Genomic DNA, 13,883 nt, shown 5'->3' on the forward strand with positions numbered 1-13,883 from the left:
AAGTCACAAAAAGACAAATACTGTGTGATTCCCCTTGTAGGAGGTATTTAAAGCGCTCAGATTCAGGGCTTCCCTGGTGGCGCAGTGGTTAAGAATCCGCCTGCCAATGCAGGGGACACGGGTTAAAGCCCTGGTCTGGGAAGATCCCACGTGCCGCAGAGCAACTAAGCCCGTGCGCCACAACTACTGAGCCTGCGCTCTAGAGCCCATGCTCTGCAACAAGAGAAGCCAACGCAATGAGAAACCTGTGCACCGCAAGGAAGAGTAGCCCCCGCTCGCCGCAACTAGAGAAAGCCCACGTGCAGCAACGAAGACCCAACACAGCCAAAAATAAAAACAAATCAATTTATATTAAAAAAAAGTACTCAGATTCATAGAAACAGAAAGGAGAATGGTGGTTGCCAGGGGCTGCGGGAGGAGGAAACGGGAGTTATTGCTTAATAGTTGCAGAGTTTCAGTTTTGCAAGATGATAAACTTCTAAAGATCTGTTGCACAATGACGTAAATATAATTAACACTCTTGTGCCCTACTGTTAAAAATGGTTAAGATGGTAAATTTTATGTTACATGTTATATACCATCATAAAAATAAAATAATATGAATGTGTGTGTGCAAGAAAAGATTGTACTATCACAATAATGAACATTTAATGAACGATCTGAGCTGTGTGACTTATTCAGTGTCCATGTCTCTCTCCTGTATCTTTCTCACTCTCACTGCTTGCACAAATAAAAGTGCATTTTACAATAAGCCTAACACTGGGAAATCTGATTTCATTTTATTGCTCCTTATTTCCTGCCTTCATTTTTTCCCGCTTCCTCGTGGCCTTCTCCCTTCTTGGAAATAACCCAGGACACGTGACTTCTGAATATAAATCCACTGTGTCTACTTACCTATCTTATTTTAGTATTTTTCCTGATGCATTTAATTTATTTTTCCCCTGAAGCATTTTAAATGGCTTTATTGGATTCCTTCTGGCTGGCTGTCTCTGAAGGCCCTGGGAGTGAGCTTACCACAGGGAGACCTTGCCTCTCTGCTTTCACATATAGGGAAACTTCAGACGCGCCAGCAGCGGTGCCCCCGTGTCTCGGGAAGAGTTGATGATGGTGCTGTCTAGACTGCGAGGTGTGCACCTCCGGGGCCTCTACTTCACCGAGACACAGCGGCTCACCCTGAGCGGGGTGGGGCTGGAGGAGGCCTCGGAAACAGGAAGTGGACGTCGAGCACAGAACGTAGAGATGTGTGCCTGCCCCCCTGACTACACAGGTGACTCATGTCAGGTAGGAAATGCTCCTAAACCATAAAATCCCCCCAGGGTCTCCTGTGGCTGGTGTACCTGTCTGCTGTCCAGCACTGCTGGACGATTTGGGGCCCTCTGACCATCGAACAAATTTCTGCTGGGCTCTAGCTTCTATCTTACCTGGACCACTTGCAGGTGTTAAATAGGAAAAAGAAATCACAAATGTCTCAAAATCCATCGGAAAGCCACAGAAGCTCGGTGGATCCTGGGGGTTGCAGAAATCTGGACTTTCTGGGAAGCAGGAAGGACCCCGCCCATGGGCATCCCAGTGGCCCAGTATGGGCCACTGCTTTCCCAGTAGCTGACCCAGGGTTCTCAAGCCTTTCTCTAATCCAGAGCCTCCCTCCACCACCCACCCCAACAGTTACAGTCCACTGAATATCCTGATTATTCAAAGGAAGTTGCAGTCCAAGTTTCCAGCTCACAGCAGATCCTCATTTGAGGCCCAGTCAACCTGACTGTCCTCAAGTGATTAAAAGGTGCCGCAAAATGAAACCATTTCATGTCTCAAACTGCAAATAATGGTCTCTTCCTGAAGAGAGGGAAAAAAACCACAGTGGTTAGTACAATTAACAGGAAATAGCAGGCATTGTCATTCTGAGAATTCCAGACATGCCTCGGATGTGGATTTAGCGACAACCTTCACTTTGCATCCTGAACCCTGGATTGCAGAAAACCCCAAGGTGATCTGCACGTCAGTTTCTTTTTTTAACCTGCAAATACAATATATTTGCAGGTTAAAATTATAATATATTTTGCAGGTTAAAATATGATCTACCCACCGTGGTTTTCTCAGGACCCCTACCATGTAACTTTTAGTCCACAGGTGCTTCTATTCTTCTTCCCCCTGCCTTCTCCCTCTTTTCTAGCCCGATTAAAAGAAATTCGGAGCCCAAGGGAAAGAGAGGGACCTCTGGATTACCACCCTCCTGCCAGGGCGTGTCCTTGGCGCATGACTCAGCCTGTGATTTACAGCGGCCTGTGCTGTCTGGGGGGTGAGGTGGGTAGAAGGTGATGCCTGCCCCACCTGGCAGGAATTACAGAGCGGCGCGCTTCCCCACGGGACTGTTATGTGCGCTCTCTCACAGGCTGACTCATGGGTGAAGTTTACAGGTGGGGCCTCCTGCCGCAGACAGCCTGCCTTACCTGAGTCAGCCGGGCCTGGGCACTGAGTGGGAAGGGCAGGTATAAGAGGAAGAGGCAGAGGTCTGCGTGCAGCCAGCAGGACACCCAGAGACCAGGATGCCCCCGGCAGTGTGGGGGTCCACCCGGAGCGCGGGATGGCTGTGGATCTTTGGGGCAGCCCTGGGGCAGTGTCTGGGATACAATTCACAGCAGCAAAGGGTAGTGCTTCTTCAGCTTCCCGGTCAAAGCCAACGGCAAGCAAGTTATGTGGAGTTTAAACCCAGCCAGGTAACGTCCCTTTTACATTTTGGGTTGGGATGGGGAAGGGTTCCCAGCTCCGTGAGATTTTAAGTTACCGCGATGAGTGAGGAGAGGGTGGGCTGGAGGAAGGGCTGATGGCTCCCCATCCCGTTGACAGGCAGTGTTGACGGTGCCTGACAGATTGCTCTCCTGAGCTGTTAACCACAAATCCTATAAACATCAGCCCACCTGGAAGTGCTGAGACACTAGAGTTTGAATGCCTGTGGGATGTTAATATCTATGAAACTCTGTGCCCTTTTGAGAGTAACCCAAGCCTCAGGACAAAAGAGTCTGTTGCCTATAGGCTTCCGAATTCTGCTTGGGAGAGAAATTACCCACAAAGTTAACCATGAGAATCAGTGAAATCCCTTTTTAAGAAAGTGATGAGATCAATTTTCTTTAATACCTAACAGATGTGCTTCAATTTGCCAGACATTAAACACTCGTAAATTCTGCTTTCACTGTCTTTAAACTTTCCGGATGGTACATGTATATTCACAGAGAAATAGATCATATGGCTGTGGAAGTAGCCCTGGAAACTTGATAGAGACGTAATTTTATCATTTGTACTACAAACGTTTATTGGAAAAGTTATCCTGAAAAATTATCACTTAAGAAAATGATTAGTTGCAAAGCCTCTTTACTGAAATAATATATTAGGATGCATTCATTTCCACTTAGAATAAGTCTTCAGTACAATCTAATTAGTTGAACGACATTTTATGTTAAATCTGGAGTTTGTTTGCCTTATAGAGGTGAGAAAATGATTATATTTCAGTAACTGACAAACATTCTGAGGGTCACATGATGCATAACTTGCAGAGTACTTTTCTGTTTCTAATCAAGAGCAAATTAAGATGGGTGATTTACTTTAACCAGGATAGACCATCCTACCCCCACAAAGCATAGTTAATTAAGGCTTTTACTGGACATGTTGTCATAATCAAACCAGATATATTTATTTATTTGGATAATTTGTTCTTTACCAAATTGGATTATTTTATAAGCATCTAATGTGATATATGGTGATAATTATAAGGCACTTGTCCCTTGTTAGTAGAGATTGTATATACGATCACACCACCACTGGCTGAATTTCATTCAAATGTATCTCTCAGTCGTGCTTTCAGCTCAAGAACATTCCTTTCATATTTGGATTCTCCTTTAGACAAGCCTATTCATAGAACACATAAAGTAATCTAAGTTTTTGCAATGCATTCTTTTGCCTAAACATGGTTCTTAATAGCTGAAGGGAAAATTATATTGTAAATTATAGTATTGTTATTGTGTACAATTTGGCATCATTGTGTCATTTTTGGAAGGAGCTTCTAGCCAAAACTGGAATATTCCACTCTAGGGAAGATGTGAGCTTCTTTCTCCCCCAGCACATTGGCTTCTTCCTCTCCCCAGCCTGGCCAGCTAGAGATCTTTAAGGCCATGGATGAATGAGAGCAGATTTCCCTTGACTGTAACCTCAGAGTCTCATAGACGTACGTGCTGTTTAAAGAGATTAGATAAAAGATGATCTTTTATGTTGAAGTATTAATTTTTCCTGATGCTTTAAAAAAAAGCTGTATAGGAGATTAATGAAAGAAACTAGGGTTAACATCTGACTTTAATCAGTGCACTGATTGGCTCTGCCAAAATAAAGAAAATGGCTATCATTCTCTTTAAAGACAGAAATCTAAATAATTTTTAATGGCTGGTATAATGATACTTGCTTTTTTTTCTATTGGGGACATTCTTCACTAGAATCCTTTTAAAAAATATCTGTTCATCAAAAGAAAACCGTAATTCTTTTCATCCACATGAAAAATAATCACGTGTGTTACACTGGAAAGAGACAATTCGTAGAGAAAGAATTAATCGAAGCAGTATTGAACAAGAGGAGACCACACTCTGGAGATTTCCTCAGGCTGGGTCTTGGTGTTCAATCGGAACCAGACATCCCTGCCAAGTTCTGTACTAGGATGCAAGCTGGTTGCTTTCCCTGGGGTTCCCTGTAGCCCATAGACCAGTGAGTGGCAGTGAAAGGGTCCCACCGGTTCTGCCACTGTTGTATAGATCCCAGTGAAAACCCCGTCTTTCCTCCTCCTCCCATACTGCTCCCCACCAGCCCAAACCCACACTTGGAGAGGGACTGGCTACCCAAAGAGAACTTGAACTTGAAGGGATTTGCTCAGAGGCCCTCCCCCAGAAGGACTGAGGTCCTGATCCTCTGCTTTTTCAGCACTCCACCCCTCCACTGGCCCTCAAAACCACTGGTGGGAGGAGAGAGGCATCCTACTTCCATACTCCCCCCCACCCCTCCCCCTGCTCTGATTTCCCCACCACACGTCTCCAACGTGGGCACCAACACACACACCTACCATGGTGTGAAAACAACAGAGAAGCTGACCAAAATAGCAAGTGGACCTGGCTCACATTTGAAAGTAGAAATCCACATGCCAACTAAAGGAGTGAAGATAGAAAGGTGAATCCTTGACAGTCAGAATGGTCACCTGCTTTGGATGATAATTTCTTTCTCTGTATTGACTAAATGCTCTGTTTGAAAAATAGGGTTGTAGCCCTGGATACTATCGGGATAACAAAGGCTTATATACCGGACGGTGTGTTCCCTGCAATTGCAACGGACATTCAAATCGCTGCCAGGATGGCTCGGGAATATGCATTGTGAGTAAATTGATGCCCTCATGCTACCAGCAGACAATCTATGTCTCCCCATCCCCCTCTACTAGGCCCTGAGATATCAAATGTCGCATCTCCTACCAAACCCTAGATAAAGGTTGCCGTGTGAACCCAGGGGTCTCCAGGTAACCAAGCTGAATTATTTCCCACTCACTTTTCCCTCCGTTTTAACGTGTGCCGTCAGAGAACACCTGTCTGAGCAATTGACTTATACCTTAGATTCTAAATCTTTCTCATTAGATGATAGTAGTGGGTAGATCCTGGGGCTTAACTCTTGCCAGGGTATAATAAACCAGAGCTACTACTTTGGACCCCAGTTTTGCTGGGGTGACAGGAGGTCGCGAGAGGAGACCTCATTGCTGTCAGGTAGCTCCAGAAAGCGATGAGAGGAGGAGGAGCTGCTAAGAAGGGCTGAGGGCACACACTCACTCACCGCCACGGCCGCCAAGGCAGTGGGTTTATGGGGGAAGACAGGCGAGGGGAGTCCCAGTGGTTTACGACTTAGCCACCGGAAAACTATCTTGTTTTGGAACATGTTAGAAAATTCTCGCACAGGAAATTAGATTCTCAGGAGATTTTTCTCATGCATCCTGACGCAGAACAGTTTTTATTCTGCTGGCTTCCTCCCTGTCCTCAGAGGTCCTCTCCCTGGGGGCCAGGGCCTCCCCATTAGAGGGAGGACGGACAGTTCCAAGGAAAGGAGAGCTCACCGGTGCCCCCAGGAAACCAGAGCCCCCGCTTCCGTTGTGCCGTTTGGAGATCCATTCTCCTGACGCAGGTTTCCTCTGCCTTGTGTAAGGCACCTAGAGTGTGTTTCAGCTCTTTGAGTTCCTAGACTATTTTATGCGCGTTTGGCATGTCCCGGGGAGCTGCTTCTTCCGCAAGACGGGACAGGCCAGGACAGGAAATTGTTGTAAAGAGCCTGATGGAATATTCTGTAGGATTTTAACCGTATGAGTTCAAAAGGAATAAAAGATGTTGGGTGATGTTGTCTTCCAGCTCTTAGGTATCTCAAATAATAGTTTGTGTTTCATACTGTATGATGTGTGTAACACAGGTAGACAATTTCATGAAAATACTTATCTTGTCGTTAAACCGTTGCTAGATGTCGAGTCCACTTTATAAAAACTGCCGAAGAAAAAAGGGAGTTTTCTCTGTGGTTCAGCCACCGGTGAAAAGATCACTCGTGAGAGTCGTAATTCATGTTTTAATCAAACAACAAGATTTTCTTTCCCACTTTTCTTTGTAGCTCCGTCTACACTTGTCCCTAATGGCCATGTAGCCTCTAGAAACAATTCATTCAGGGAACGCTTCCTGAGTATTTGCTCTTGTGGGAGGGACTGAGCAAAGTGCTGGGGGTTAAAACCATCGGCCATAATCCCTAGTCTCAGGAGGCTTGCTGTCTCGTGGGGGGATGTACCTGTGTGCACACATGCATGTATACACCTGCACACATGTACACACACGTGTACAGGCACACAGGTGCCGCTCAGTGGCAGGCAGTGAGTGCTGGCACTGCTCTCTGTCGTGGCCTTCGTGCGGGAGCTGAGGATGCCGCCCTCATCCTCAAAGAACAGAAACGAGGAAACCAAGCACCTTCCACTGGCAGATGGGACGATCTGCACATTGGCCTCTGCCTCTCAAGGTCCAGAGTCAATTTTAAAATCTGGGACCTTCACACATGTGCAAATCTCCCTGTTGTTTCAAGAATAAGGCTTTGATGTGTGAAAAGAAACCAGCCCGATCCCTGGCCAATAAAGCAGTGTGTGTCCAGTGGGGAGGGAGCTGGAGGTGGTGATGCATCCCGGGGGTGCTGTGGGCTGGAGGGAGCTCTGATGACGGGCTCCCTTCTCTCCACCCAAGGCCCTGCCTCGCCCTCTTCTCCTGGCCTTTCTCCCCACTTCCCCTGCCTTCTGTGCCCAGTCCCTTCCCCTTTCTCTTCTCATCCTCTCTCTTCAGTTTTCCTCCTTTTTACTCCCTGTTGCTGGAGCCTGTCTCCCCCTGCCCCCAGGATGATTTATCTGAAACTCACAGCTGACTCGGGGCTCCCCTGAGGCTCACAGCCAGATGTCCACACTCCTCGGGCGACCTCAGGGCCCCCTTGACCTGCGCTGCTGCTTCTCCAGCTGCATCCCGCCCCCTTGCACTTCACCCTGGGGAATACCAACTGCTTCGCATTGCCCACACACGCCGCTGCGCTCCTGCAAGACTGAGGTTCTGTGCACACTGATCCATGTGCCCAGAATGCCCTTCCACACTTCTCCACCCAGCTCATTCCTCTCCTCTGTCCCCACGCAGGCATCATCGCCTCCCCTGAGGTTCCTCTGCTCTTATGACATGCTGCCACACGTTTGTCATCGTCTTTCCCACATTATATTGAAGATGTCTATTCACAGGCTTCTGTCTACCCCTGAGTCAGGGTACTGATCCGTCTTTGCATCCCTGGTACCTAGCATAGTTGGGCATCTAGTTCGTGCCCAGTAGATGTTTGGTGTCCCATGGAGTTCGGAGAGCACATGCTGTGGGAGTGGATATGGATTCATTCATTCATTCACTCATTTACTTATTCACAGTAAAACAAGGAAACCTGATGGGCAGATGCCTCAAATTTGCAGGACTGATGAAGACCGATTCCGGGGCAGATACTTTCACCTGAGGTTGAGGGGCATTTCAGACATTCTTATGGGACTTTAGCAAGCGACTCATGTTCTGACCCCCTCCTACACTCCTCTCCCTGTGCCCCCATAAAGGACCAGAGTTCAGAGGGATTTTTTGTAGGATACAGGTGGCCTCACTGCAATTCTTGTTTCTCCACGTTCTTATTTCCCCAGTGTTTTCAGCTCAGAACTAAGTAGCGATAGGACTAAAATAGCTCTCTCCAGGAAGTTCTTCTTTAAAATTGTCATTTGGAGTTATAAAAGAAAGGAAACTAATGTGGAAAGGTAAACACTTAGTTCAAAAGAACAGATGTTTCTGAGAGAGTCAGGGCAGCCGAGCAAAGTAAAGGAAGCTGCCAGCACCCTCATCTGATGCCCCTGAGAGACTCCTCTGTGGATCCCACAAATCCTCCCAACAGCCTTGGAAAGTGGGTATTATTTTAACTGTACATTTTAAGAAAATTAGAATTGTATGTAAATCACACACCAGTAATATTGATTTATAAAAAAAACACTGAGGCCCAGAGAGGTGAAGGGACTTGCCCAAGATCCCACAGCTACTAAATGTTAGAGTGGGATTTGAACCCAGCTGGTCTCACTTCATTTCATCCTGCCTCCCGATGGTAACACCAAATAGCTAGCAGAAGGGCACTTCCTTTTTTTAGCACCAACCATCATTGGCTAGATAGGAAAAGCATGTGGTTAGCAAAACCAATATCACTCTGTAGTGTCAGCAGATTTGAGTTATAATTGTGTGAGTAATTAAGAAGACAATGATCTCAATAGCAGTAAAGGTAAACAGCAGTAAAGCTGTTATTAATGTTACTCTTTATCTGTCCCAAGAACTGCCAGCATAACACTGCCGGGGAGCACTGTGAGCGCTGCCAAGAGGGTTACTATGGGAACGCTGTCCACGGATCCTGCAGGGTCTGCCCGTGTCCTCATTCAAACAGGTACTGTGGGAGTTGGAAAATAATCTATAGAGACAGGAGGTAGTTTGGTGGGTGCCTAGGACTGGGGAGGGGGCGGTGGGAGGGAAATGGTTAGTGACTATTGAAGGGTATGAGGTTTCTTTGAGGGGTGATGAAAACGCTCAAAAATTGCAGTCGTGATTGTACAATTGTGGGAACATACTAAAAGCCATTGAATTGAACATTTGAGACGAGTGAATTTTATGGTATGTGAATGCTATCTTAATAAAACAGTTCTATTAAAAAAAAGAATTAACAAGAAATGCAAACCAGAACCAAGACAAAAACAGACGTTCCCAGTTGTATGCTTCTGGGTTTTGCCTTTTCCTCTTTTCTTTTGCTGTTCGTTCAGCCCCATCATGAGGCTGCCCTCTCTAGATGCTGGGGAAACTGCTGTAAAGAAGGCTGGCAGAGACTCCGATCTCATGAGGCTTTACCTGGAGAGTATGGGGAGAGGGGTGGGGGTAACCATCACACTCAGTAGATACGTGTGCAAATCAATCTGAAGTATAATTTCAGATGGAGATAGGTCATGCCCTTGATAAAAGGGTTATGTTATGGGTAGTGAGTAGATTCTTTACAGAGGGTGGTAGGAGGGCTTTCTGGAGTTGTTGGACAGGGACCAATGAACAATGAGATGGAGTAAGCCGTGGCATTATGATGAGGGTCCAAGGCAAGGAAGAAGAAAAAAAAAAAAAAAAACAGACGAGAAAGCTCCTGTGATGATGGGTTTGTGGACAGTAAGAAAGCAAGTGTGGCTGGATGGCAGTGAGAGAGAGATGGCCAGGAGATGAGGTTGGCGGGGCAACCAGGATTCAGATCCTGTACCTTGCAGGCTAGAATAAGGCACTTGGATTTTATGGATTTTGTCCTCAGTGTGATGGAAGGCAATGGACAGTTCTGTGCCACAGAGAGATGTGATCTGCATCATCATCCAGGCTCTAGTAAGGCCAGTAGACGCTGTGGGTAGAAAGCCACCATTTTCCTTTCACGATAATCCAGGTTCTGCTTGGCCTTGGCACTTCATCATGGTCTTTCTCATCATGACATGTTCACTGTGGGTCCAAACAAAATATAACAGGTAACTAAGTGAAGCAAGATTTGGTTTGAAAATCAGAATGATGCTGATAAAGTATCAGTAGTGCACAGGCTGTGGAACAGTTATGGACCACAAGGCTGATTGATATTAGCCGAGTTAGCAGAGAAATTGGGCAAGTCAAAATTATCAGAGGTCACCTGCCCAATGTGGCTTTTCTGGAGATGCATATTTGAAATGTGCATCCTGGTTTGCTCTCTGTGTATTTGATACTCGTTAAACCTGCCCAGTCCTGTGGCTTTATTTGTAAAGGGATCTATCACTTGACAGTTGCCCAGGCTTGTTTGAACAGAAGCTAGAGAGAATAAAAAGCAGCAAGATTTTCACGGGGTGAAATTTTGGGGGGAAAGCTGTTCATCTTTAGTTGCAAAGCATATTATCATCAAGGTCAGCTTCTAGCATCTGTGCAGTTTAAGTAACATTCAGTTCCTAAGATTTATCAGTAAAACGCTATTTTTTCTAATTCTCCTTCTGGCGATATTAATACTGCTGACAAATTTCTAACTGTCCCTTTAGAGGTGTAACTGTATCTAATTGGCCAAGAGAAGCTCCCCAAATAAGAATTCTTTTACCAGCCAAAGATAAATGGAGTTATTTCCCCTCAGATTTATGTCAGTGTAATGTTCAGTAGTCACAGACATTTCATAAGGAACAAGACTTTTTCATGGTCTCTTCGTTTAATTTTTTTTTTAAAGAAGCTTCTCAAAATACACCAGTTAAGAACTAAAAGGGAATTGAAATTCCAACAGCCTGATTGGAAAAGTGTGGAAATCACCAACGGCTGTGCCCACAGAAATACCTGGGCATCGAGCATGCTCTGTGCTTCAGTCGCCTCTGAGGCTCTGAGGGCCTGGCCCACCTACCACTGTTTCTTCCCAGAAGAGATTGTGCCCAATATAAAAGAAGTAAAATAAACAAGGAGAAAACATTTTTTCTTTAAAGAACCAGAACTCTCTGTTCTTTTTTTTCTGCCTAGACTTGTTTTATTCCTTCCTTGTTAGTTCTGGAAAAATGCTGTCTAATCATCTCTTCCAAAGTGTGTTACTTTACTCCGTCTTAAGGGAAGGAATGTATTTCTCCAAGCCAAAAAATGAAACAAAGTACATGCCTTCAGTCCTTATTCAGCCAAATTTGCCTGATGTCAGCTAAAGGCATTCATCATTATCTCTACAAGTCTTGATGGGCAAAATTTTCTTCACACAAAAGGTAGCCAGACACTTGGTTTCCAATTTCACTTAAGGCAAGTCAGGTTCTTTGTGGCAAAAAAATAATGAGTGTAAAGTCTATCAGCTTATGTTTCTACTGGGGTTTTTCTCTGTCGTTCTTCAAGTTTTGCCACCGGCTGTGCTGTGACTGGGGGAAACGTGAAGTGCTCCTGCAAAGCTGGATACACAGGAACACAATGCGAAAGGTGGGTGCCGCCCCACCCCCACCCCCTTCTCTCCTCCCCCCGTCTTGCAGGTAGGGGTGGGCTCTTCCGGCAGGCTGCTGCAGGCACCCTGGCTGTAAGTGGGGCTCTGCTGGGTTGAGGCTCAGAGCTAGGGCTGGGGCTGCTGGTTTCATTGAGGCTGGAAAAAAGTCTCTTGGGAAAAATACAAGTGTGCTCACTTGGTAAATCATTAACTTCCTTCTCTTTCTTGTTTTGTACCTGTTTTAGCCATTTGAGAATGAGGTCCAATATGCCATAGTCCTATACGCTCCAGCAAACACCCCTCTACATACCTATATATATACCTCTACATACCCCTACTCCCGGGCACACCCCTACATACCCCCCCAACATGTATCTATATACTCGTACCACCATATAAACTCATCCCTACATACTCCTATCCTCACATATACACATCCCTACTTGCCTGTACACAAATGTACAACTCTGCATACTCCTACACACTCACACATATCAGCAGCCCTAGGTATTCCTACACACACACACCCCCCTCTTAATGCCCACACGACATTATGGACACTTGGAGGACAGCCTGTGTCTCACTCATTTCTGAACCCCCAGTGCCTAGTGTGGTACTATTCATACAATGGGTGTTTGTGAAACAAAAGAATTCATGTTACAAAATGGGAAGTACATACTTGATCGTAAAGGGCCACAGAGCCAAGCTTTAGTTTTTCCTGAACAGTATTTCATGATTAGCTACTATGCCCAGGGCACTGCCAAGTATTGTGAAGGCTATAGAAGGTACTTGTCATCTAGAGGGGAAGAGAGCACACGTATATCTGGAAAAGTAACAGTATAACAAATGAATCATATGGATAACATTTTAAAATTTAAAATAACTTTAATATAAGATCAATACATTATTATTATAGAAATGATATAATACAGGTGAGCAAAGAACTAATATGTACCATACCCCTGCAATTGCCCTATGCTCATGCCTGCCCACCTACAGTGCTTGTTGTATGTTCTTACAGATCAGTTCTATATGCATAGATTTTTCTTAAAAGAAAAAGGTAGATTCCTATTTTGCTTTCTGTTTTGTTTTCTCATCTAATAGTATGTTAATAGTATATTTCCATATCAATAAGTGTTCATTGATCATGTCAGGACCAGGAAGTTCCCCTGAAGTTCCATAATCCCCCACTATTGGCCTTTGAAATAGTTTTACTGTTTTCCATTCAAAGCAGCACTAAAAGTGAATCCTTTTATCTAAATATTTGTGTACATAAATCCTCAAGATGTAATTATAGAAGCGATCCCTTGGGCCAAAGCATAAGGACATTTTTCAGGCTTTCGATACATTTTGCAAAATTGCCCTCCAGAAAGATTGTATCTGTTTACCATCCTACTGGCAGCAAAAGAGCAACTGCCTGCCTCCAGTGGATACTAAGACTGTTCACTTTTAAAAAATATTGCCAGTTTGATAGGGAAACATTGTATGTCGTTTTATTTTACATTTTTTGGTAATAATTAGATTGGATTTTTTCGTGTGCTTATTGACCATTTATAAATCTTTTTTGAATTGCTTTCCAGGTCTTTTACCCATTTTTTTTCTAGTGGAATGTTCTTTTATTTTTTTGTTGATTTGTACAAATCTTTTAGAGGAAACTAATGCTTCATACTATATATTGCAAATATACTTCTCTGTTTTGTTTTTCATTTGTATATTTTTTGGTTTGGTTTTGTCAATTCTAGATCTGCAGTAGTTAAGTTTTATTATATTTGTACCTACTCTTTTATTCTTTAGGGTTTCAGCCATTAGTGTCATGCTTAGAGAGGTTTATGCACATGCAAATGTTTATGCATATTTTGTTTTAGTACTTTTCTGGTTTTATTTCTTACATTCAAATCTTGATGGTGAAAATTTGGAACCTCAACTTTTTTGTGGTATTGCATCTCACAGGGCAGATAGATTTAGGGTCTACATGTCAGGCAAAAATTGACCAGAGCTGGCATAACCTTGAACGGAGCTGGCATAACCTTGAGTATCCCAGTGTCCCATATCTCAGTAATACAGGGGCCATGTTGCATGAAATGCATATGTCATTTGGTTACACCCAGAATCACACCCTGTAGGGTGAAACAGTCACTCTAGGAGATGCACAGGGAAACTAGACCAGTGGGGGAATAGCAGGTTCACACCTCTCATGTCATGCTCACTGCAGGACGTGTGCTCACTGAGATGGGGTGTCACTCTAGCTGTTTTTCCCTTACACTCATGCTGTCATCCTCTCATCCATCTTTGGCTAAGTACCTTTAGTTGAATTCACTAAAGCTAAATGTGTA

At 44.5% G+C, this 13,883-nt stretch overlaps 1 protein-coding gene across 5 annotated transcripts in view; it reads left to right on the plus strand.

Moving 5' to 3' along the window:
- Nucleotides 1-13,883, plus strand: part of LAMA3 (laminin subunit alpha 3) — a 241,599-nt gene that overhangs the window by 159,479 nt on the left and 68,237 nt on the right. For 4 of the 5 annotated variants that reach the window (XM_082640137.1, XM_082640134.1, XM_082640135.1 and 1 more), the window contains 4 exons: nt 1,051-1,281; nt 5,286-5,399; nt 8,915-9,024; nt 11,469-11,549. In XM_082640137.1, coding sequence (XP_082496263.1) covers nt 1,051-1,281; nt 5,286-5,399; nt 8,915-9,024; nt 11,469-11,549 — 536 coding nt within the window. Of the gene's footprint in view, nt 1-1,050; nt 1,282-2,016; nt 2,715-5,285; nt 5,400-8,914; nt 9,025-11,468; nt 11,550-13,883 lie in introns of those variants that run through there. The other variant, XM_082640138.1, reaches the window with a different exon arrangement.

Source organism: Mesoplodon mirus (assembly GCF_964341445.2).
Source record: "Mesoplodon mirus genome assembly, chromosome: 13".
Taxonomy (NCBI): domain Eukaryota; kingdom Metazoa; phylum Chordata; class Mammalia; order Artiodactyla; family Ziphiidae; genus Mesoplodon; species Mesoplodon mirus.